Source organism: Lacerta agilis, chromosome 9, assembly GCF_009819535.1.
Source record: "Lacerta agilis isolate rLacAgi1 chromosome 9, rLacAgi1.pri, whole genome shotgun sequence".
Taxonomy (NCBI): domain Eukaryota; kingdom Metazoa; phylum Chordata; class Lepidosauria; order Squamata; family Lacertidae; genus Lacerta; species Lacerta agilis.
The window spans coordinates 65,546,857-65,571,180 of NC_046320.1; the positions used below are offsets into that span (position 1 = coordinate 65,546,857).

General features: G+C 43.7%; 1 protein-coding gene across 2 annotated transcripts; it reads left to right on the top strand.

The window, feature by feature from the left end:
- Positions 1-748: 748 nt before the first annotated feature.
- SUCLG1 (succinate-CoA ligase GDP/ADP-forming subunit alpha) lies at positions 749-20,417 on the top strand. Of its 2 annotated transcripts, none has more exons than XM_033160914.1 (9): positions 749-908; positions 5,000-5,098; positions 8,035-8,151; positions 8,348-8,560; positions 10,792-10,849; positions 12,098-12,181; positions 14,618-14,769; positions 17,469-17,657; positions 20,100-20,417. In XM_033160914.1, the coding sequence occupies exons 1-9, from the start codon at positions 756-758 to the stop codon at positions 20,124-20,126; spliced, it is 1,092 nt and encodes a 363-aa protein (XP_033016805.1). In that variant the 5' UTR covers positions 749-755; the 3' UTR covers positions 20,127-20,417. The 2 variants fall into 2 exon arrangements, with proteins under 2 accessions (XP_033016805.1, XP_033016806.1); XM_033160915.1 differs by having other exon boundaries at positions 767-908; positions 4,995-5,098.
- The last annotated feature ends 3,907 nt before the right edge of the window (positions 20,418-24,324 follow it).

Here is a 24,324-nt window from a genome sequence, read left to right on the forward strand (position 1 = left end):
GTGGTGCAGATGTTTTGTCCCTGTCCTGACTCTACCGCCAATAATAAGATTATGAATTATTATTATTATTGCATATTAAGGAAATCTCTAATAAATGCAAAAAAAAAAAAATCCTGCTCAGAGGTAAATTCTATTAGGGTTCATTGGACTTTGATCAGTGGGTCTGGGACTTACAGCCATGCACCACACTCACATGCACGTTTACTCAGGAGTAAACAATGGGACTTAACTGCAGGTAAGCATACATGGGATTTTCTATCACGCAATGCCTGCAAACCTATGCACACTTCCATAGGAGTAAGCCTCATTTGAACGCACTGGGATTTCCGAGGAAGCCTGCATATGAGCAGACTGGAGCGCTATAAAATTTTGTATCTAATTACCAGCTGAGCAACATGCCTCCCTTGAGGGCGCAGCGACCCACCCAACTACCTTTGGGGCTTCCCATGTGCCTTTCAACGCGAGAACTACAGCCCCCACAACCCCTTGCGCCAGCGTGGAAGGCTTCGGGAGGCCGGGGTCCTCCACTCCCATGGCTTTCCCACCGCGGCTGCCCGTGGTGCCGCCTGCTTCTCTTGCCCTTCGCGTCCTCTCGGAAACAGCCTCCAGCCCGGGAAACCTTACCCCGAAATAAGCAAATCACTCCCGTACCGTGACAGGCCGGTCACCCACCTCTGCTCTTTCCGTATATACACAGTATTAAACTTCCCTTGTCAGGCACTTTCGTTGTGTGCCTGCAGAAGCCCCACTGGCGCATGCGCAACGGGTGGCGATGTCGTGACAGGAAGGGGCCGGCCTCGCAAGGCCCCCCCTTGTCATTGGCAGCCAGGGCGAAGGCGCCGGGGCGATGTCTTGCTGCGGGAGCGGCGCCGTGGGCGCGCGAGGCCTCGGCCGCCTCCTCCTGCTCCGTGAGTGAGGGGCGGCCGGCGGGGGGCGGGGCCAGACCGATAGAGGCGGGGCCAACGGGAGGGGGTCTCGTCACGTGACGCTGAACTACTTTCCCTCCCCCTCCCCCCAAATTTCACCCTTATCTCTGCCCTTTTCGGGGTGGGGGTCCCTCTCTCGCTCTCCCCCCCCCCTTTACCCTTTCTGTTCTGAAATGGAATTAAAGGTAAGGGAAGCAGGTACTGTATAGATATTGCAGTTTCCGGGAATTTGCAACCATACAAATATTATTATTTTATTATTAATAATAATAAAATTTATACCCCGCCCATCTGGCTGGGTTTCCTCAGCCACTCTGGGCGGCTTCCAACAAAAGATTAAAAATACATTTAAACATCAGTCGTTAAAAAACTTCCCTAAAGAGGGCTGCCATCAGATGAGTTAAGAGCTGTCCTTGGCCACGAATAAAACACGTAGGGCTGCATATGAATTCAGTAAATGCATAGCTGTCAACCCTCCCTGCTGTTTCCCAATGCTATAATAAGGGAATTTCCCGCAAAAAAGGGAAAGGTTGACAGCTATGAATAAATGCTAATCATGATAACGTGGGGGGGGGGGGTTTGGTAGGGGGAAGAACCTCAGTTAAGTATTTTTTTATGGATTTACTTGATTTAATGGGTGGCAGCTGCCTCCCCTCTTGGCTACGCCCATGTGTGCATATCAGAGCCACAGCTCAGGACCACCATACCTCAAGGACCACCTCTTTCCATATGAACCTACCCGGATCCTGATATCATTTTCTGAGGCCCTCCTTCGTGCGCCGCCTCAAGAGGTCCGGAGGGTGGCAACATGAGAACAGGGCCTTTTCTGCAGTGGCTCCCCATCTGTGGAATGCTCTTCCTAGGGAAGTTCGCCTGGCGCCTTCGTTGTACACCTTTTTAACAAGGCCTTTGATTGACATCCTATGCCCTTTTTTAAACGTGGCTCTTTTTGGGTGTGTGTGTGTGACTGGGTTATTGTTTTTATTTTTATTTTATATATTGTGATCTTTTCTGTGAACTGCCCTGAGACCTCCGGGTATAGGGCGGTATATAAATTCAATAATCAATCAGTCAATCAATCAGCAATGACCCAGACCCTGTGATCATCCTCAGAGGTCTTTTCTTCGTGTGCCTCTTCTGCAGGAGGTCTGGAGGGCGGCAACATGAGAAGGCGACCTTTTCTCTGGTCCCTCCCCGTTTGTGGAAGGCTCTCCCCACGGAGGTTTGCCTGATGCCATCATGACATTTAGGTGCTATTGATCTCAAGGAAACACTAGTTTCTGGCTTGGGCTAGGCTAATTTTGCCCGGGAAGTTTAGTTCCAGCGGCGTAGCTAGGCATGAGCCCCAGATCTCTCTCTTTTTTTTTTTTTTTGCTTGACACCAGATCTCCACCTCCTTCCCACCTTGTAAGAATTACTGTTACTGAACCCCTTTGCCTCCATGGTCACTGGCATAACCTGCCATCTTAAATTGATCTGAGCCCTAAATTTTTATCTGTAGATTTAAAATAAGTACTTAGGAAGACAGGAAGTCACACCCTTGATCCATCTACCTTAGTGTTGTCTACACTGATTAGAAGAGGCTCTCTGGAGTTTCAGAAGGGGCTTTCCAAGTCCAAAGATGCTGCAGAGGACAGGGGATTGAACCTGCAAACTTTGCCATGCGAAACATGTGCTCTACCCATGAGTTGCAGCCCTTCGCTGTAACACAACTGGTTAGCTTCAGATGTATGCAAGCAGGTGTTTGCGACATGCTTGTACCTCAAAATCTTCCACTCCCCCTGGGTTATTATGTTTGTTGCCTGGGCACTCATTGTTGCAGATCTTAATTCCCCAGAGCACAGACTCGGTGCTTGTTGTTGTTCAGTCGTTCAGTCGTGTCCGACTCTTCGTGACCCCATGGACCAGAGCACGCCAGGCACGCCTATCCTTCACTGCCTCCCGCAGTTTGGCCAAACTCATGTTAGTAGCTTCGAGAACACTGTCCAACCATCTCATCCTCTGTCGTCCCCTTCTCCTTGTGCCCTCCATCTTTCCCAACACCAGGGTCTTTTCTAGGGAGTCTTCTCTTCTCATGAGGTGGCCAAAGTACTGGAGCCTCAACTTCAGGATCAGACTCGGTGCTACCTTGGAATTAAAAAATACAGTAGTTAAATACTTTAATGCTCCTTGAGATGTATTCCCCCTCTTCCATTAAACAAAAAACAAACAAACAAACAAAAAAACCCCAGGTAAAATAAAAACTACAGGCCTTGTGAGGTTTGGTGCATAGTTGAATGCTTACTGGAGGAAAGGTACCTCATTCCAACCATAATTGCTTTATGGCTTTATAGCTATAGCTTAACAATGAGAAAACCAAGAGTACACATTTGCAGTGGCACAATATAATGAAAGTTGAGTGGCGCCTTTCTGCGTGCTCTCATACTTTCTTTTGTTCCTGGATGTATTCCTGTGTGCTGTTCACGTTTGCCTGGATGAAGAGTGTAGAGTTTTTAAAAAGGTGTCTGTGTTTTGCATGTTTCCTTGTTCTGTCTCTCTCCCACCCCCACAGCCCCATTTTCATGAGACACCATCAGTTTTTCTCTCTTGATTGCATCCTTTGCTGTCCCTGCATGAGCAGAATGGACTTTTGCTTGTGAAATGGGACCTCACCTCCCTTTTCTCTTCCTGCATGTACACGGAATCTGCTCTGGGGGGTTGGGGGACCCTCTGGAGCAGATTTGATGGGTGCATGGGGTTGAGGGTGGTGCAGAAGGGAGGATGATAAAATCCCATAGGCAAAGGGAACATTCACTCGTGCAGCCTTGGATTCTGCCCAATTTATATGCATATATCTAGTTTGACTGACATGTGTTTTTACTGAATTCTTAGTAAACAGCTGTGACTTGTGGTTGCAGCCCAAAAAAACCCTCCCCTCCTCCGGTCTCCTGGCATGTGCAGGGGTTGAACACTGCAAACACATCTCTGCTTAAACTAGAGCACAATGAACAATGCTGGTTTATAGCAGTTGCTACAGTAATTAGTTTTGTGAGTCTCAGGACTTGTTTGGTGAAGTTAATATTTCAGGATGATGAGTGTATAGCGTCCACCCATTCTGGAGTTCATTGGGACTAGAATACTTGGATTTAAGACCATTGATTAAATTGTGCCATCTTAAAACTAAAGCATTTCAGCTTTATTAGATTGTTGATCAGCCTAATTAGAGCTAATTGGAGCTTCAAGGGCTCTGAGCCATCCCTAACTGCTTTTTGAATGACAGGTACTTGCACTTGTGCAAAAGGAAGCACATGGTTTCAAATGCCGGCCCTTACACATTTTAGATTTCATTCTCTTGCTGTTGAAAATCCAAATATGACAAAAGGGGGGGGGAGGAAGAAGCATATGACTGGATGTGTTAGAACACAAATTATAAATTATTATTGGGGCCTGAATGAAGTTTATGATTTCTTCCTTATACTCCAAATGTTAGGGTCCAGTTAAAATGTGATTGCTAGAACCTATCCTCTAAGGTTTAAAGAACAAGGCAGAACTATTTGTAAAAGGGCTTTGAAGCAGCACCCAGCAGGATTTAAAGTCTCCACTCATCAGATGATAAGCAGAGACTTCATTTCTGCTCCCTGCCATGATCTCAGCAGGATTCAATCCCACGCTGATGAGCATGGGTCAAATACTGCTGCTTTTGCTGCACATGTCAATTCCATGTGTGACACAATCAGACAATGCAGAATTGAACCCCGACCATCAGCTGATGCCACCCATCCTTCAGAGTGATGTCAGCTAATTGGCAGATGGACATGGTTTTGGAGAAATAACATCGTGCTCTCAAAGTTACTTACTCCTAATGTGGGTAATTGTTTTGAAAGCTCCTATTCTTTCAATAAAGTTGTTTGAGTTAATATTAAAGGTGCAATGATCTTTCTTTTTTCTTTTTGAAAAGCAGACTGACATGGCTGTCCTGTAATTTGTCAAAAAAAAAGTATGATAAAGTTTAATTTTCTGAGTTGTGCATTTATCCTGCGTTCACAAAATAAGGTGATCGAGCTTTTTCTGTATGTTTTTTTCCCCTAGTGCAGAAAAATGGGGTACGTCATTGTTCCTATTTGGCCACACGAAAGAATCTCTACATCACTAAAGACACAAAGGTCGTTTGTCAGGGTTTTACCGGCAAACAGGTACGTGTTGTGGTTTTCAAACTGGCAGACCAGCTTCCTTGAAAGACAGTATGTTGCTGCTGTTCGTCTTCCCCTGTAATGCACAGCTGGGATGAAGTTTCTGGTGTATTCTAGGGCATGTTCCCAGCTTGTACAGAGCACTGGGTGCAAGTGGCATATTTATTTACTGAATTTATATACCGCCCTATACTCGGATGTCTCAGGGCGGTTCACACAAAAAGATCACAGTGTATAAAATTAAAATAAAAGCAATAACCCAGTAACACCCCCCTGAAAAGAGCCACATTTTAAAAGGGTATAGGATGTTGATCAGGTCAACCAAAGGCCTGGTAAAAAAGGAACCTTTTCCCCTAATGAAGATGCAGGCGAACTTCTCTGGGGACAGCATTCCACAGACAGGGAACCACAGCAGAGAAGGCTCCGTTCTCGTGTTGACACCCACCAGACCTTTCAAGGAGGCAGCACATGAAGGCTTTATAGGTCAAAACCAGCACTTTGAATAGGGCCCGGAAACTAATCGGTAGCCGTCGTGCTGGCTGCTAAAGAGGAGATCTCGGTCACTTTGCCCCTCCCCAGATTTTGTAGGTCTCCTTGGCAGTGAAGCCAAGGTTTGACTTCGCGAGTTCTCTGAATCCAGGATTATGATTAAGGTCTCTCCTGAATCACAGTCGGTAGCCAATGTTTGTTTGATGGTTTCAGGTCTTGTTTAAAGAGGAGACACCTTAACCACGATCCCAGGTTCAGAAGATGTGCTAAGTCAATCCTTGATGTCCGACACTGACCCATACATCCCCCCCCTCCCAGCCTGGCGTCAAAATTGGTGGTGCAACACCTCCTCTTGCCTACTCAGAAGAAGGAGAGGCATTCGGCAGAGCCTGTGGAGGAGCAAAAAGGCTGCAAGCTCTTCTCTAGGAGCCAGCATAGTTGTGCAGTCACAGTGAGCCGTAGTCTTATTGTGACGTATGAACCATACCAATGCTGCCCCATAGGCCTAACCACTTACCTGCACTCGATAAGAACTGGGCATTTGAGGATGTTTGGGGGCACCAGGTCTTCTGATACACACATGGATTTGTTGTTAGGAATGCTGATGTTTGTGGGGATCCCTGGAGGTAGAATAACATGAACATCATCAGAGGCCTGCTGGGTTATAGCGAAGGACCGCAATAGCTTAACTAGATGCTCCTGAGATTTTCCAAGTGTGAAGGCAACATCGCTCCCTTTTTGCCCAACGTGGGGCTCAAACCCACGGCCCTAATACTAAGAGTTTCCTGCTCTACTGACTGAGCTAGTGGATTGGGAGAAGTTTTAGTCCAACTAATAGTAGAGCCCAAGGTCATGGAAGGTTAGTTTTATGTTGTATATGTGTTGCAATTAGAACTGGTCAACAGGTCTAGTTCTGAAACCATCGTTCAAGTTGTAAACAGTTACAGGTGGGTAGCCGTGTTGGTCTGCCATAGTCAAAACAAAATCGAAAATTCTTTCTAGTAGCACCTTAGAGACCAACTGAGTTAGTTGCTGGTATGAGCTTTCGTGTGCATGCACACTTCTTCAGATACACTGAAACAGAAGTCACCAGATCCTTAAATATAGTGGGGGAGTGGGGAGGGGTATTACTCAGAAGGGTGGTGGGAATGGGTGATAGGCTGATAAGTGTGGAAAACCTGTTGACGACTCTAAACGGCTGCAATTAGTCTTGCAGGGAAAGGCAAGGGGTGAGATGGCTAAAGATAGCTTTGTTATGTATAATGAGATAAGAATCCAATGTCTTTGTTCAAACCAGGTTTCTCCATGGTTTTAAGTTTGGTGATTAGAGAAGTGGCTGAATTGCAACTAATCACCAAACTTAAAACCATGGAGAAACCTGGTTTGAACAAAGACATTGGATTCTTATCTCATTATACATAACAAAGCTATCTTTAGCCATCTCACCCCTTGCCTTTCCCTGCAAGACTAATTGCAGCCGTTTAGAGTCGTCAACAGGTTTTCCACACTTATCAGCCGATCACCCATTCCCACCACCCTTCTGAGTAATACCCCTCCCCACTCCCCCACTATATTTAAGGATCTGGTGACTTCTGTTTCAGTGTATCTGAAGAAGTGTGCATGCACACGAAAGCTCATACCAGCAACTAACTCAGTTGGTCTCTAAGGTGCTACTAGAAAGAATTTTCAAGTTGTAAACGTCAGTGCAAGCTAGAGGAAACACGCTTTTTGTTCTCCTGCACACAGTTTGTATCTGCCTATTCTGCAAATGGTGTCTTCTATTTATAGCTTCTCATGCCACACTTAATGTTTAGAATGCTGATCCACCATGGGTCACAGAAATGAAGCTGTGCCTTAGTTCTAGAAAGCAGTAGGACATATTCCTTGTTCGTTCACTTGTGTATTTTTCTACTTCTGACTTTGCTGTTTTTAAGAAAGCAGCAGAATTGACCTTGGAAGTATTTGGTTTAGTCCAGGATTGGGGAGCTTGTGGTTCTGCAGGTGTCATTGGGTTTCCATTAGTCCAAGCCAGCATAATGGTCAGAAGTCATGGAATTGTAGTCCAAAAACATCTGGAGGGGCACAGGTTCCTTACCCCTAGTTTAGTCCAAGACCCAGACTGACTATACAGAATTTACTGTTTAGAGCAATTGAATGCTATATCTCTGTTTGGACTGTGCCACTTAATATTGCAGGTTTGAGATGGCACATTTACGTGCTTCCCAGGCTTGATAAACATAACCAAGCATTTATTCTTCTGCACTTAGAAATCTAGCACCTCATGCTAGCAGAGTATGCTTAATTTTTTAAAAAAATTGGATCATGGTTACTGGCTCTCATGCAGCTCCCATTTCTTTCTCTGGCCTTCTGCAGGAGAAGTCTAGCTTTGCATCCCTTTTGTCCCCCTACCTTAACCTAATTTTTGTTATGTTTTTTTATTTCTCTTGCAGGGCACCTTTCACAGTCAACAGGCATTGGAATATGGCACCAATCTAGTAGGAGGGATTTCTCCTGGCAAAGGGGGCAAAACTCACTTGGGGCTTCCGGTCTTTAACTCCGTGAGGGAGGTAATAATATATTGTTATATGAGAACTGATCCCACATCCTGGTTACATCCAGACTAGATTATCTAAATGTTTCACCAAATATCCGTGCAGTAGAAAGCAAATGTCTGCTTCTGTTGATGAGAATATCCTTTATGGCATGCCAAACAATTTGAAAGATCATTGATTTCTTGTTTTTTTTAATGTAATTGTATCTTAGGCTAAAGAGAAAACGGGTGCTTCTGCCTCTGCGATATATGTGCCGCCCCCATTTGCCGCCGCCGCCATCAATGAAGCCATTGATGCAGAAATCCCCCTCGTTGTTTGCATTACAGAAGGTATTCCCCAGCAGGACATGGTGCGTGTCAAACACAGATTGCTTCGTCAGGACAAGACTCGACTCGTTGGCCCAAATTGCCCAGGAGTGATCAATGTAAGGGCTAAAGCAAAGTTAAAATTAGCAGATACGCTTTATGTAGCCGAGATCTTCTTAAGAGAGTAGAAGCCTATATATTTTGGCTAAAGGCAAGCGTGCCGCCTGATTAACATTCTTGCCTGTCCTGTAGGCACCATCCTGGTGAGCTGCAGTGTTCTCCCAGTGTTGTTTGACTCCAGTTCCCAGCTTCCCTGACCATTTTTAAATACACACACACAATTTTTATTAAATTTTCTGATTTACAATTTAGAATACTCATTTGAACAGCCTTAAAATATCAATGACTTCCCTTCTTCTCTTTCCATCATTCATTTTGCACACCATAAATCCCTGCATATTTTACATAAACTAAACCATTCAGTATTCCATTATTACATCCATCAAAACTTACTTACACTGCTGAATTTATCTTAATGTTGCCAACGTCTTAAAGTGTACACAATCCCCCCCATATATTCAATAAACATTATCCAATCTTCTCTAAACGTATGTTCTTCTTGTTCTCTAATTCTATGTTAAGTCTGCAAGCTGTGCATATTCCATCAGCTTAAGCTGCCATTCTTGTTTAGTTGAGACCTCGCTCGTTTTCCATTTTGGGGGCTTACAACATGGGCCGCAGTAGTGGCATACCCAGCTTCCCTGACCATTTGCCATGCTGGCTGGACGCTGATGGGATGTGTAGTCCAACAGCACTGAGAGGGCCACAGGTTTTCCATCTCTGATCCAGCTAATGCAGTGCAGTATGTGGTGTCTTAGATTTGTAAACTCATGTTCAAAAAACCCCTTGTCACTATCCCTTAGCCCAGGCAGTATTACAGCGTTACCGTGAGTTCAAAGCGGAATGTGTTTTTATATTCTGTTGGAAACCGCCCTGAGTGGCTGGAGTAACGCAATCAGATGGGCAGGGTATGTGGAAAACGAGCGAGGTCCCAACTAAAGAAGAATGGCAACTTAAGCCGACAGAATACGTGCAGCTTGCAGATTTCTCATGCAGTGGTACCTCGGGTTACAAACGCTTCAGGTTACAAACTCCGCTAACCCGGAAGTAGTACCTCGGGTTGCGAACTTTTCCCCAGGATGAGAACGGAGATTGCGCGGCGTGGCGGCAGCGGGAGGCCCCATTAGTGAAAGCGTGCCTCAGGTTAAGAATGGTTTTGGGTTAAGAACGGACCTCTGGAACGAATTGAGTTCGTAACCCAAGCTACCACTGTATAGAATTAGAGAACAAGAAGAACATACGTTTAGAGAAGATTGGAAAACGTTTCTTGAATATTGGGGGGGGGGGTTGTGCACACCTGAAAACGCTGGCAGCGTTAAGATAAATTCAAAAGTGTAAATAAGTTTTGATGGGTGTATTAATGGAATATTGAATGGTTTAGTTTTTGTAAAATATGCAGCAATCTATGATATGCAAAACAAACCATGGAAGGAGAAGAAAGGAAGTCATTGCTATTTTGAGGATGTTAAAGTGAGTATTTTAGTACAGTCATACCTCAGGTTGTGAATGCTGTGGGTTACGTTTCTTCGGGTTGCGCTTGTGCTGAACCCGGAAGTACCGGAACGGGTTACTTCCGGGTTTTGGTGCATGCGCAGAAGTGCTAAATCGCATTTCGCGCATGCTCAGAAGCGCCGAATTGCAACCTGCGCATTTGCAGAAGCTGCGCTGCGGGTTGCGAATGCTGCGGGTTGTGAATGTGCCTCCCACATGGATCACATTCGCAACCCAAGCATCCACTGTATAACAGAAAATTTAATTTAAAAATTATATAAAAAAGATGTGTTGGGTACAAATAATAAAATTGTTACTACTACTACTGCTATTACTACTATAATAATTTTTTAAAAAAACTTTTTCCAAACTTTGTTTTGGGAACCCCTGGAGGTTAATAGCAAGAAGATCGGCTTTCTCGCACAGTGCCTTGCATACTGCAGTTGATCTTCCTGGAGACATGGGGACAGTGTGCTCTGTTCATACAAGGCGTAGCTAACACTCCATAAGGATTGACTGCATACCCTCTTGCATCAGCATCTGGGGGGCACCAGGTTGGCTACCTCTGCCCTGGAACACGCCCCACAATTCCGTGCAAAGTACAGAGGACTTGCAGCACGTTCAGAGGTCGCTTTGGGCAGGCTAGACACACTGGGAAGGAGTCTTATAGAGGAAGGTTGCGATGGTGACTTTGGATGAGTGTACAAAATGATGCTGACCAAGTTTGTTTTGTTTTTAGCCTGGAGAATGTAAAATTGGTATCATGCCTGGCCACATTCACAAGAAGGGAAGAGTTGGTAAGATCTCAAAAGATTTTTCTGGTGTGTTTTCGAAAAATAACCAACAATAATAACAAAAACCTGCAGTCGTACTTGCTCTAATGCAATAGTGTGTGTGTTTGGCTTAACATCCTGGCCTTCAAGATATTAGTCAATGTGGACAATGTCTTCGATTTCATGAGAGGTGTACATTTAAAACTGTTGTAAGCCTTGGAGACTTTTGAGTAACAACCAACTAACAAGTTTAAATAATAATAATGAAAATAAGAATGACACAATTCTGAATGCATTGGATTGGACATACCCTCCACCTTTTGGATTTGGCAGGTCCTGTGCAGGAACTATAACAGAGGCAGGTTTGAAGCAGCAGAGCCTGCTTCAGGGGCAAACTCAAATAAAACATGTGTGCCATCTTACCATATTAGCTAGGGCCAAGTGCTTCCATGCAGAACCCAAATTCTTCGGAGGGGGAAATAGGAATGGCGGTTTTCTGAGTAAGGCCCAGTTGAGTCCAGCCTTGAAATACCCAACCAAGTCTCTGCCCTTAGTTTGCAGCCTGTGTTAAGTGCTAACCCATGCCATCATGACAGATGCACGCTTCAAAAGAGAGGTAAACCCCCAGGTTGGTTTGAGTGCTCCCTCCCCAACCTAAGGACTGGGTTTTAGATTCCTCAAGTGGTGATGCACAGTTATTTTCGCGCATGCAACTAAGGCAGGCACTTCATATAAAAACCATGTGCCACATGGGTGAGCATTATTTCGAAACTCAAGCACCATGCTCTTTTAAATGGGCAGTTTCAAAGCTGACTGCTGTCCTCTTTTAAGTTCCAAACAGTGGTTGATAACACAACGGGCTTTGCTGAGTTCTTTTGGGGTTTCATTTCTTCAGTGTCACAATCGGGACACCCTCCTGCACACTCTGCACTTTCAAATAAGTAAACCCCAAATGACAGGAAATCTTTGCGAAGGTGCTGTTGGTGGGGGATTGTTTCGATGGGGCTTATACATCAGGGGCTGCTGGTATAATGCTCCCACGTTGCTCTTACATTGCATTGTGTGGCTCAGGAATCTCTAGTGTAACTTAGCTTACATGACCTTCAACTTATGGCAAGGGTACATTTTGACTGTTACGTGTGCTGATCATGAAATTAGAACTTACATGGTTCAAAGGTCGGCTTGTTACGTAAGTTGGTATATATAAATTTGTATAGCTATGTCTATCTATATATCTTTTTTCCTTTCTTTTCTCCTTTCCTCACCCTTCAGGTATTGTGTCGAGATCTGGCACGCTGACATACGAAGCTGTTCATCAGACAACTCAAGTTGGACTGGGACAATCCTTCTGTGTTGGTGGGTTTGAGAGAGGCTCAGTCAGTGTGTAAGAAAATAAATATGATTGTAGAAACCAGTTAAGAGGTGCTAACTCCCATCCCACTTTGCATTAAATGCATGCTTTGCAGTAGTGCTAAACCAAAATTCCCCCCTTGGCAGCCAGCGAATAGGGTGAGGGGACACAACTCGGGAAGGGCAGTCTGATGACTGGGATTGCAAGTAGGTGGATTATATGGACGAGAGTTCAATTTTGCAAGTGAGAGTGAAAGATCAGTTTCTCTTAGAAGAGAGGGGATGAGTGAATCCCCACTCTCTTATCCTTTATCTGTTTTGGCATCCCTTTGGTTCCACTCTGGTTGAATTCCAGCAGGGCTTTCAGATTTAGGAAGTTCAGGCTATAGTTTGCACACATGTCTCCCAAACTGGTGTTATTGTGCAAATAAAAAGAAAGAGTTGCCTTCGGGAATTCATTTTCTAATTTACATTTGGCGTGTTGATTGAAAAGAGGCAGAAAAGGAAGCAGGGATTCTCTCCCACTTGACTTACAAAATTCTGGCAATTTAACTCTGGAACAGTTAACTGAGTCTGACATTTTGAGTTCTGCCCTGGTAAACGTGCCCAGCACAAGGGAATTTCAACACCAGGGTGAGAATCCAGAAGAGGAGGATTCCATAAGTTCCCAAAGGTGTTTTTGGATTTTTTTTTTAACTGCTACAAATGAAGCTGGTGACTTAAGGCAAGTCTTAGATACTGCATTCCTCCTTCAGAGTTGTAGCCTTCTGAAGGATTGCCATGGTAGCCGTAGGCCTTGGGTACGAATTCCTGTGCTAAAAGAGGGTACAGTATTCATAAATATGATTTGTGCTAAATATGTAATGTAAAGGAAAGGAATGATGCTTCAGTCTTCTTTTAACTGAATCTGAGGGCTGTATTCACAATTTTTTCTGGAAACAGATTGTGATTTTACATCATTTTGGTAATTCTGCATCTACCGTAACTGAATATATGGGGTTATGCCCAACTAACTTCTATGCAAAGTTGACCCATCAAAATTAATTGACCAAAGCAAATAATGTACCTTAATTTCAGTGGGTCTACTCAGAGTATGAGTAACATTGGCTACCATACAAAACGTTTTCCTCAGCTCTTTTTGTTGGTGCTTGCAGCCATATTTTCCAACCTGTGGGGCGGCATCCAACAAAGTAGTTGCACTTGCGCAAGGTTTTCCATTCCCACAGTGGAACTCTCCCTCCTCTCCCTGGGCACCTTCTTCACCCTCCCCAAATCTGCTTGCAAGGGTAACCCCTGGAACGGGGGATGGGAACAGAGTGGGAAGGGAAGTTCCTATACAGAGGCAAACATCCTTGCTCTGGCAGGACTACTTCATTGGAGAATGCTCTGTATCACAAGGTACAAGTTGGGAACTGGCTTAAGAGAGCCAGTGTGGTGTAGTGGTTAAGAGCAGTAGACTCGTAATCTGGGGAACCGGGTTCGCATCTCCGCTCCTCCACATGGAGCTGCTGGGTGACCTTGGGCTAGTCACACTTCTTTGAAGTCTTTCAGCCCCACTCACCTCACAGTGTTTGTTGTGGGGGAGGAAGGGAGAGGAGAATGTTAGCCGCTTTGAGACTCCTTCGGATAGTGATAAAGCGGGATATCAAATCCAAACTCTTCTTCTTTTTCTTCTTAAAGATCTGTGAAAAGGCAACTTAAAATCTCTGTATGTAAAGGTTGTGATTTAGCCCTGTGGAGGGGTAGAGATTTACATGTAAAAAGGCCCCAGATTCAATCCCCGAGATCCCTTCTTAAAGGTTTGCAGGTAATAATAATAATAATTAATAATATTTTTTATTTATACCCTGCCCTTCCCGATTTAAAAACTGGGCTCACAGCAGCTAACAACAAATATAAAACATTGATTAAAAATGACTTTAAAAAACAGCTTAAAAACAGCATAAAGTACAACATAAATGTAGCATCGCCAGGGCTAACTGGCCAAGTTAGTCCTGCTAAGGCCAGCAAGGAGACCAGGGAAGAATTTAGATGTGGGGTCCCAGAAGGGTTTCTTCATAGAAAAAGGGAAGGGAAAAAGGAATGGAAGATCAGGCTAAATTGAAGGCCAGGCGGAATAAGGTTAAGAATGACTTCTCTTGAGAACCTATCAACATAGATGGTTTCAAGGCAGCTGCTTATATTTTATAACACACTTTTTATTAGCCGTATACCAACTTTTTGTTGTCCTTTTCTGAAACCAGAAATATTGGTAGGGGCAGAGCTGAGCAACCCAGTTGCCCGCTATTTAATAGCTGAAATGAATCTCCAAGACTGCTGTTGTCCTTAACTGGAAGCGGGCGACACAGTTTGGTGATCCCGAAAGTTCTGCAGCCCCTCTTAGTGGAATTGGTCTCTGGAAGAAATGTGCTGCTCTTAATGGGACTCTTTGAAACCTTTCAGGGATCGGAGGAGACCCATTCAATGGAACAAATTTTATTGACTGTCTGGATGTCTTCCTGAAGGATCCGCACACCGAAGGAATTATACTGATAGGCGAGATTGGCGGAAATGCAGAAGAAGATGCCGCTGACTTCCTCAGGGAAAACAATTCTGTAAGCTTAAATGTTTCGAGAGAGCATTTCCTGTGCACATTCTGCTTATTGAGGAAGGAGGAAGGATAACCATTTTAAAAGTTCACCTGTTTGTATTCCACTCTTTTAAAGTCATCGGGTTGGGTCGAAAGGTCCCCTTGGAAGGACTTTACACCCCTCACTAGAATGTTGCATGAGGAAGATGAAGCTAAATCCCAAAGATGTACTTGTGTGACCAAAGATGTACTTGTATATTGAAACATTCATCCTGATTCCTTTGCATAAAATTTGCAGAGAGGTTATGTGACGTCACACTTTGCAGTGCATTTTCCTGTCCCTTTCCTTACTGCCAAAACACCAAAAGCCGAGTCCGAAGTGGGTTTGTTGCACACAGGCACAAAATCAACTACAGCGGTACCTCAGGTTAAGAACTTAATTCGTTCTGGAGGTCCGTTCTTAACCTGAAACTGTTAACCTGAAGCACTACTTTAGCTAATGGGACCTCCCGCTGCCGCTGCACCGCCAGTTAAATACGAAAAAGATACCCCTGTGTTGCAAACTTCAAGCAGGATATGAAAAAAGGCAACACGTGGACCAAATAATGTAGGGCAAAATATTTTCTTGTTGATGCTGAGCATTATCCTTTATATGATCCTTTATATGATTGGTTAGATGTCTATATTCTGTTTTGTTATTCTTTATAGTTATGAACTGAAGAAGTTTACACCGAAACAGTGTACTTATACGGGACGCTGTCTTCGCTGCATGTTATTTGACATTATAAAGAAATATTTTGCCCTACATTATTTTGTCCACGTGTTGCCTTTTTTTCATATCATATGCTGCACCGCCAGAGCACAATTTCTGTTCTTATCCTGAAGCAAAGTTCTTAACTTGAAGCGTTAATTCTGGGTTAGCGGAGTATGCAATCTGAAGCGTATGTAACCCGAGGTACCACTGTATAACTCTGCAACCTGAATTTGCCACTGTGCAGTTGTATCTCACCAACAAATTGGCTGCCATCCGGAAGCGCCCCAAATCTCTCTGCATCACTCACATGAAAGTTGTCTATAGCACAATTAAGTACACCAAGCCCAGCAGAGAGATTAATCAATAACCTTTTGAAAGCCTGGCATTTGCAGGGTAAAAGCATTAAGTGGTTGTTACAATGCGGCTACACATTTGCTAGCTCGTCACCGTTCCCCCATTAAACATGATGGGAATAACGATGTAGACTATATCACCAAATGGAAAGGAAGATTCATCCCACAAATTTATCCCGTGGGCTCATTTCCGGTGGAACCATTTTGCAGCAAATACTGCAGTTCCCCAAATTGCCTACATAGGCAAATGGGCAATGAGTGAATGAAATTTGCTCATACAACCAGACTGAGCCCACAAACTTGGGAATGGTTCACAGGATTGAGAGTCGTGTGTGTGGATTACTTACTTGTGACATACAAGGTGGTATTCAGAAGCTAATTGGCATGACTTAACATGTGTAGGGATGCGGGTGGCGCTGTGCTCTAAACCACTGAGCCTAGGGCTTGCTGATCGGAAGGTCGGTGGTTCGAATCCCCGCGACTGGGTGAGCTCCCTTTGCACGATCTAGCTCCTGCCAACCTAGCAGTTCAAAAGCACGTCAAAGTGCAAGTAGATAAATAGGTACCACTCCAGCGGGAAGGTAAACGGCGTTTCCATGCGCTGCTCTGGTTTCGCCAGAAGGGGCTTAGTCATGCTAGCCACATGACTCGGAAAAGCTCTGTGGACAAACATCGGCTCCCTCAGCCGGTAAAGCAAGATGAGCGCTGCAGCCCCAGAGTTGTTCGCGACTGGACTTAACTGTCAGGGGTCCTTTAGCTTTACCTTTTTTTTAACATGTGTATTTTAATTTCAGTGGGTCTACATTGAGTAGGACTTGGTTGAATATCACCCACAGTGTTGCATGAATTGTTTTAGGGGCAGGTTTAAGGCATTCAGAATCTGTGCTTGTCCCATAAGGAAAAAGTAATACCTGACCCATATGTGTGGTTTCTTTTTTGTGCACAGTCACATTTTACTTGAAAGTTATTTCCCATGTTTGTGGCATATGTTGCCAGGAAGCTGTGGTCGGGTCCATAGGTGGCCAGAGTTGCATGATTGTTTCTCTGGAAACTGTTGGGTGCATCATATTGAGGTTTCTTGAATAACTGTACCAGTCCCACGAGTTTCTTCAAGGGCACAAAAAATGGCTAGATTTGGATTTTGGTTTCTTGAGTCAGCCTTTGCACATCGTTCTTCGCTCAAAAAGCTTTTATGGCCCAGATACTACACATCTACTTCAATTTTACACCTTGGCTTGCAAAACAATTAGCAAACGGCACCAAAGATGAAATTGTAACTGTAATCATTATCCCCTCTCCCCCAAAGTGGGCTTTTTCTTGGTATATCTACTGCAGTAGCTGGCTTCTGAAATCAAAACCACTTAAATATTACCTTGGTGGCCTATACATGACCTATACAAACTTGATCCTTACGGGAATTTTGTTGTGCTCACTTCCCTCCTTTTCTCTGCCCAGAACTCTCAGGCTGTTTCCTTATCTCTGCCCCTAATTCTCAGGCTGGTGCTTCAACTTGGATATCTTTTTCTTGTCCACGCCAATAACTCTGCTCACTGGGGTAGTTGCAACTCTGCTTTCTCTCTCTCGCCCCGCTATTAAATGATTCCTCTTTTGTCACAGGGTCCAGACGCCAAGCCAGTTGTCTCGTTTATAGCTGGAGTCACTGCACCTCCAGGCAGAAGGATGGGCCACGCGGGGGCTATCATTGCCGGTGGGAAAGGTGGAGCGAAAGAGAAAATCGCTGCCCTACAGAATGCTGGCGTCGTCGTCAGTATGTCTCCTGCTCAGCTGGGCTCTACTATATACAAGGTTAGTTCAGCGGCCATTTAGAAGTTCAAGGAAGCTTCTCTGCAACTTAAAGGCAATTGAGCTTGCCAGGATGTTGCAAAAAATCATTGGGCACTGTGAAATATGTTCTGCTTCATTACAGTGAACAAGGTTTTTGTTGGGTTGGGTTTCTTTTTTCTTTGTATCAAAAATTTATTGATTTTATAAAACAAACAACACATACAACAAAAATTACATTACAACAAACTACACTACAAAAGAAAAATTAATACAAACAATTAATTAAATCTATCTAATCCTCTTTTATAACATTGTAAATTGACTTCTTCACATCCTCTCCGTCTGCTTTCATTATAAATCATCTTTAGTAATTTCTTTACCTTTTTTATAATCTATCGTTAATAAAAATCAACTTTCACTTTATTTTTAACTCCTTAACACTACTTCATCTATTACTACTTCTTATCTAACTTCAATATCTGCTGCCTCTCAATTTCTTCCTGGTTGTTTTAAATGCAAATCTTAGCATAATTCTTTAGATATAATTTAAATTTACTCCAATCTTTCTCCACCGCGTCGTCCCTCTGGTCTTGGAGTTTCCCGGTCAGTTCAGCAAGCTCCATATAGTCCATCATTTGCATCTGCCAATCTTCTATCGTTGGTATTTCTTCTGTCTTCCAGTTTTTTGCCAGTAGGGTTCTTGCTGCTGTTGTGGCATACATAAAGACTGTTCTATCTTGTCTTGGGATCTCATGGTTTATGATACCCAGTAAAAAGGCTTCTGGTTTTTTTTTTACTAAATGCGTTTTTCAACACCTTTTTCAGTTCATTATATATCTTCTCCCAGAAGTCTTTTACTTTTGGGCATGTCCACCACATATGAAAAAATGTCCCTTCTACTTGCTTACACTTCCAGCATTTGTTACATTGTCCATGATACATTTTTCCCAACTTAACTGGTGTTAAATACCACCTATACATCATTTTCATAACATTTTCTCTCAGGCTATTATTACATGCTGAAAATTTTATACCTGTTTTCCATAGTTTTTCCAGGGTTGGGTTTCTTTTAATGCAACAGGTGTGGTAGAGGTATGCAGATTTAGGTTGTTGGACATGAGCAAGTGATTCTTGGGCTCAGGTTCCCACTTGGCCAATAGGGCTGGGCGATCTGGTTTTCAATGTCGTGATAGATTGCCATCATCATATACTGATATCTCACTATGTCTGAAATAAGGATGGAGCTGTGCAGAGGCACTGGCTGGCTTCACGGCTTTCCCCGCATCATGATTTTGGCCAGTGCCTGCTCTTGTTAATCGCTGGCCCCTACAGGAGGCAGGGGAGAGCTGAGCCAGCAGAGTTAACAGCGGCTCTTTCCCCCTTGCAGTGTGGGTTAGGAAAAGCAGCGGAATTCATAGTTGCGACATCAAAGATTGCAGTCAGTTTGCCAAAAGTTGCCACAGACCCTCAAAAGCTGCTCAAAGTCTTTTTTTTAAATTTGATTTTTATTAATTCATTTTGTTTAACAAACAAAGAGAAAAAAGGTAACAAAATATTACAACTGCTGTTATATAATATTACTAAATAAAATTTAACATCCCACATAGTCATATCTTTGTCTTATTGTTTATATCTTAAGAGAAAACTAAAAGAAAAAAATTAGAAAGAAAAAAAATTCAGCCAAGCATATAATTAGACAGTCCATACATCCACTTACTTATACATACCTATATAAACCTAGACTCTCTTACCTACGTACACATAACAAACTTAACTTGACTTATATATCCACAAGACTCTAATTTCACAAATCAGACTTCCTGTTAAATCCCCATGTGTCTACCTCTCTTATTATTGAATGTAGATCAAACAATTCTACTTCGTTCAGATATTTTCCAGTACATTCCACCATATTATATATCCATCTTTCCCCAACTCTTTGCCCTTCCTTTAGCACTCAAAAGCTGGCATGGAAGTAAAGTTGTTATTATACTTTTGGGCATATTTCTTATATATATCCCATTTTTCAGCAAATTTTTGTTTAGAATTTCCTCTGAGATTATTAGTTAGTAGGGCCAATTCAGCGAATTCTTGTAATTTGCTCTGCCAATCTGAAATTTTTGGAAGTTCTTGTTCTTTCCAGCTTTTTGCCACCAAAATTCTGGCCACAGAAGCTGCTCAAAGTCTAAAGCTGTCAGTTGAGCTCCCTGCAGTGAAGCAACCTGGCCTCTCTGTGACAACAGAGCATGTTCCTAGTGTTCTCCAGCTGTGTCATTGCAAGCCCATTGTGACCCTGAGAACAGGCCAGCCAATGTCACCGAGAAGGGCAGAGCAGCCAGAGAGGGCCCAGGTTATGGAAGAGGTTGCAGACGTTAAAAGGTGGTGAACTCTGACAGAAAGGGTGGTTTGGCAAATGCTTGCCCCAACTCTAATGAAACCTTGTCTCCATCTTCATCCCTCAAGGAGTTTGAGAAGAGGAAAATGCTGTGAGAGGAGGAGATGGAGGAGGATCCGTCCGAACATGCCACTGCAGAAATATCACCTCCCCCTGTGCTGCTCACCTGCTGATTTTTCTTTTCTGGAATATAGTTGACAACAGTCTTCTGAATCCAGCTTTAAAACCATCAGGTTTCATTTCAGTGGCTCCTTTGTCCAGACATAATTGTACATCATAGCAAACGAATAAATCTACCACTAAACTTGATTATTTGAAATCCTGGAGCTTGGTAGCTTTTTCTTACAACTTTCCTCAAATCACTTTATTAAAACTCTTTAACTATCTGGAAGCTTTAAGAATGGATATGCTTTAAAGTAAAACTGCTTTTTCCCCTGCTATGAGCTTTTCAGCTTTTTTAATGGACAATTGTCCTTGACATAGAAATTGGTGCCAAATCCTATTGGTCTAGTACACCAGGCAGAGCTTAGTGGCATGCAAACGAATCATTAAGCTTTGCTGAGTCCGTAGAGTGTTTAGGTCCAGAGCTGGTGGCAATCACAGATATCTTCAGGAGGAAACTGTAATGTACGCAACTTTCAGAAAACTGTGAATTTATTCCAACTGTGAGGTCTGAAGACTCAGTTGGAAGTAGTAGAGCGGTCTTCGCCAACCTGATGCCCTCCAGATATTTCGGACTGCAGCTGCTATTAGTCCCAGACTCCATTGGCCATGCTGTTATCAACTCTAGGCATTTCATGGCCATGCTGGCTAGGACAGATGGAAGTTATAGTCCCATGTATCTGTAGGGTTCCAGGTTGGCAGAGGCTGTAAGTGGTGCCTGAGGCCAGCTGTGACTCACACTGTATCCAGATGTTTTATCTGAATGCCAAGCCCTGCCCTCATTGTATAGGTAGGTGGGGCTGTAGCTGTTAGATCAACGTGCATAGATGAAAATGATTTTTAAAATACTCCAAAATGCATGCAGGGAGAGCGAAGAGTTGTCTTCACCCTAGATGTTTTAAATTGTTTCATTGACCAGCAAACGCTTTAGCAAAAGGCATACTGGGTCTGTCCTGTGGCAAGTGACCTTAAGCCATCTGAGTTGCATTCTGGGAGGGGCAAGGGGATGGCGAGATTGGTGCAGTGCAAGGACGCCAGCAGAGCCAATCCTGGCAACACGTTTACACCGCACCAACCTTGACACCGCCTCCCCCTCTCCATCCTGGTATGCAGCGGTGACTCAGCCACAGAACCCCACTACTTGCTATAGGGAAGGTGCTGCAGCCATGACAAATCTGATATTTTCCCTTTCCGCTTCTTGAAAACAAGCCACTGTCTATTGGATGATGGCAGGTCCTTGATTTTTACTACACGGATCTCTTATTATTTCTAAAGCCTGTAATAAGGAGTTCTGGGTATAGTTACTCAGAAGCAACTGCTGCTGTTGGTCTCCTCCAGAATGTATTTTCCCCTAAGCTGGTTCCAGCAGACTTGCCGACTTCATACATAAATCCTGCTTCAGAAAAAGTCATTTCTTAGCCCTTGTGTTTTTTCTCTTTTTTTAGGTTCAGACCCCTGTTGGCTTTTGTCTCTGTGCTGCTTTCTGTTTAATTGCAAACTTCTTGTGCAATTTTCTGTGTGGGCTATCAACAACATGGACTTGAGTTGCAAAATGTCTTAAGCGGAACAATGCATTTATCCATTTATTAAAAGGCCTGATTTTCATCTTCGTTTTACTATTAGTATTTTCACCTTGAAAGTTTTTATGGTTCCAAAGAGCCACATGGCAAATTCTGATGCCCATGAGGTGTTTAACCTTCCTGGCCATCAGTTGGTGAAATAGGAAAGAGTTTCAGCTAATCAAAGGCACGAAGTATCGAGACGACCCCCCAATAGGTGTGTCTAAAGGTGGTTCTTTTCCATCGCAACCATAGTTATCCAGAGATAGGCTATATTTATACCTCTTTGTACAATGCTGGCCTAATACTTCTCTTGCTCTTACTTGTGTGGTACCCTAGCTTTTTTCTGTGCAACTGCTAATGAGTTACTGCAGCTTTTCAATAAGAGAGAGAGAGAGAGAAAACCACATCTACGAGAATATATTTTCTGCAAATAATTACCAGTGATCCTCTGCTGACAAGTTTTGCTACTTACAGGCATACATAAAATGTTACGCTCGTAAATGAGCTTTACGAGCTATAGCGGAATTTGATGGCGTTTCGGTTTGCTTTCATTATGGACGGAAATAAAATCAAGTAACGCAAAACGGAGCTGGTTGCTTGTGTAGATTGGGTTGCCTTTAAAAAGAAAGCCAATCTGTAAAGGAGGGACTTTGGGAAGGGGGGGGGGGCGGAAAGAGAGAACCTGTGGATATGCTTTTCAAAATGTCGGTGTTGCTAGTTTTTATGAAACATCCCCAGAGTGCTTTCTGTATATGAATTGAGACCGATTCCCACCTTGCTCTTGTCCGCTGCTCGCCTTTTGTGGGAAAACTAAAGTGACAAATTCTGAGCCCATCTCAAAGTGCCAGTGTCATTCCTAATTAAAAGGATGTGGCAGGCTCCGGTGTTTCAGTGCTGGGGGACTTGCACTCTGTGCAGACTCAGAGACTGCCTGCCCCCTGGGCGAACCATGCAAGCATAGAATTTGGTATTACCGAAAATGACAGCTTGCAAGATTTCTGGTGGTTTTTTTGGGGGTGGGGAATGCTACTAGGAGTTAAGGCTGTGATGGAAGTATGTGGGTGCAATCCAGCGCAGAGAACCAGCTCTAAAAGTCCTGTTGGAACAAGTTAGAATGCTCGAGGGTGTCCCTTGCGAATAGCCATTGAAATCAATGGACAAACGGCTTAACATTAAATTTCTGAGTATAATGAATGTTGGATATCACCTCTCTAACAATCCAACCCATCATCTGTGTGGGTTTTTTAAAAAGCAAAAATTATTTTGGGGGGGAGTAGGGTCCTAATTGGAGTTTGCTCACCTGCTTTTGAGTTCAACTGGCAGCTGCTGACTTCCGAGGCAGCCACTGTAGTGACACTAACTAGAAACAGCATAAGGAGCTGCATCTGAGCCAGTGGTCCATCTAACACAGTATTTTATGCACTGATTGGTGCTCCAGGGTTTCAGATGGGGAACAGCCCTGGTTCTACCTGGAGATCATAGAATTGTAGAATTCGAAGGAACCACAAGGATCATCTAGTCCAACCTCTTGCAATAGAGGAATCTTTTGCCCAATACGGGGCTCAAACCCATGACCCTGAGATTAATAGTCTCCTGCTCTACAGACTGAGCTATCCCTGCATTCAGCACACCCCTTTCCCCAGGGAGCAGCTGTATGCAGGTATACACTTCCCATGCTGCAGATTAGGGTTGCCATGTGTCCTCCTTTACAGAGAACTATTGTCTGTTTGAGAGGATGTCATAGGAAGCTGTCATACACTGAGTCAGACTGTTGATCCCTCTAGCCTGTATTGTCTACACTGAATGGCAGCAGCTCTCCATTTCAGACATCCCCAGCCTTTTGCAGGAGGTGCCTAGAGATTGACATTGACATATCATGCATGTGGAGAAGGTGCTCTGCCACAGAGATTTGCCCTTCTCCAAAGGGAAGATAACTCTTGTTCTCTTTTCTGCCCACAACCAACTGGAGCTCAAAGCCAGGGGTGCGATTTTATTGGCACGATACTGTGACCACCATCATTGGTCTCTGGAAGTCTTGTTTTCTGCCCTCAACTGCTAGGCAACACAGAAGGGGAATCCATATTGGTCCTGTCCATAGTTACTGAATTGTAGAGTTGGGAGGGATCCTAAGACTCATCCACACACTGCTTCTAGAGATAAGCGGCACATGGATGGTGATGTTACCCTGCTGAAATAGGCAATTGCTTTCTCACGCAAGTGAGAAAAGGAGGAAGGTTAATAAATAAATAATATACCCTCTCCTACTCATCTAAATCCATACAGCAAGATAGAGGGCTGAGAGTCTTTCTGATTGAATGCTAGGGAGCCGAGGGACCTGGGAGGAAATCAAGACTGCATCCCATCGCCCTACAGCTCGCTGCTTTTTAGTACAGCAGCGTTTATCGCTGGACTTTGCCCTTTGCTATTCTGTGCTCCAGCAAATGCAGAAGCCGGAGTTTATTGCATCCAGTTTTATGGTTGGTATAAAAGCAATAGCAGCGGGGCTTTCTGCAGGAGCCTTGCATTTGTTGTAAGAATATTAAGGTGTTTTATTTATATATAATAATTT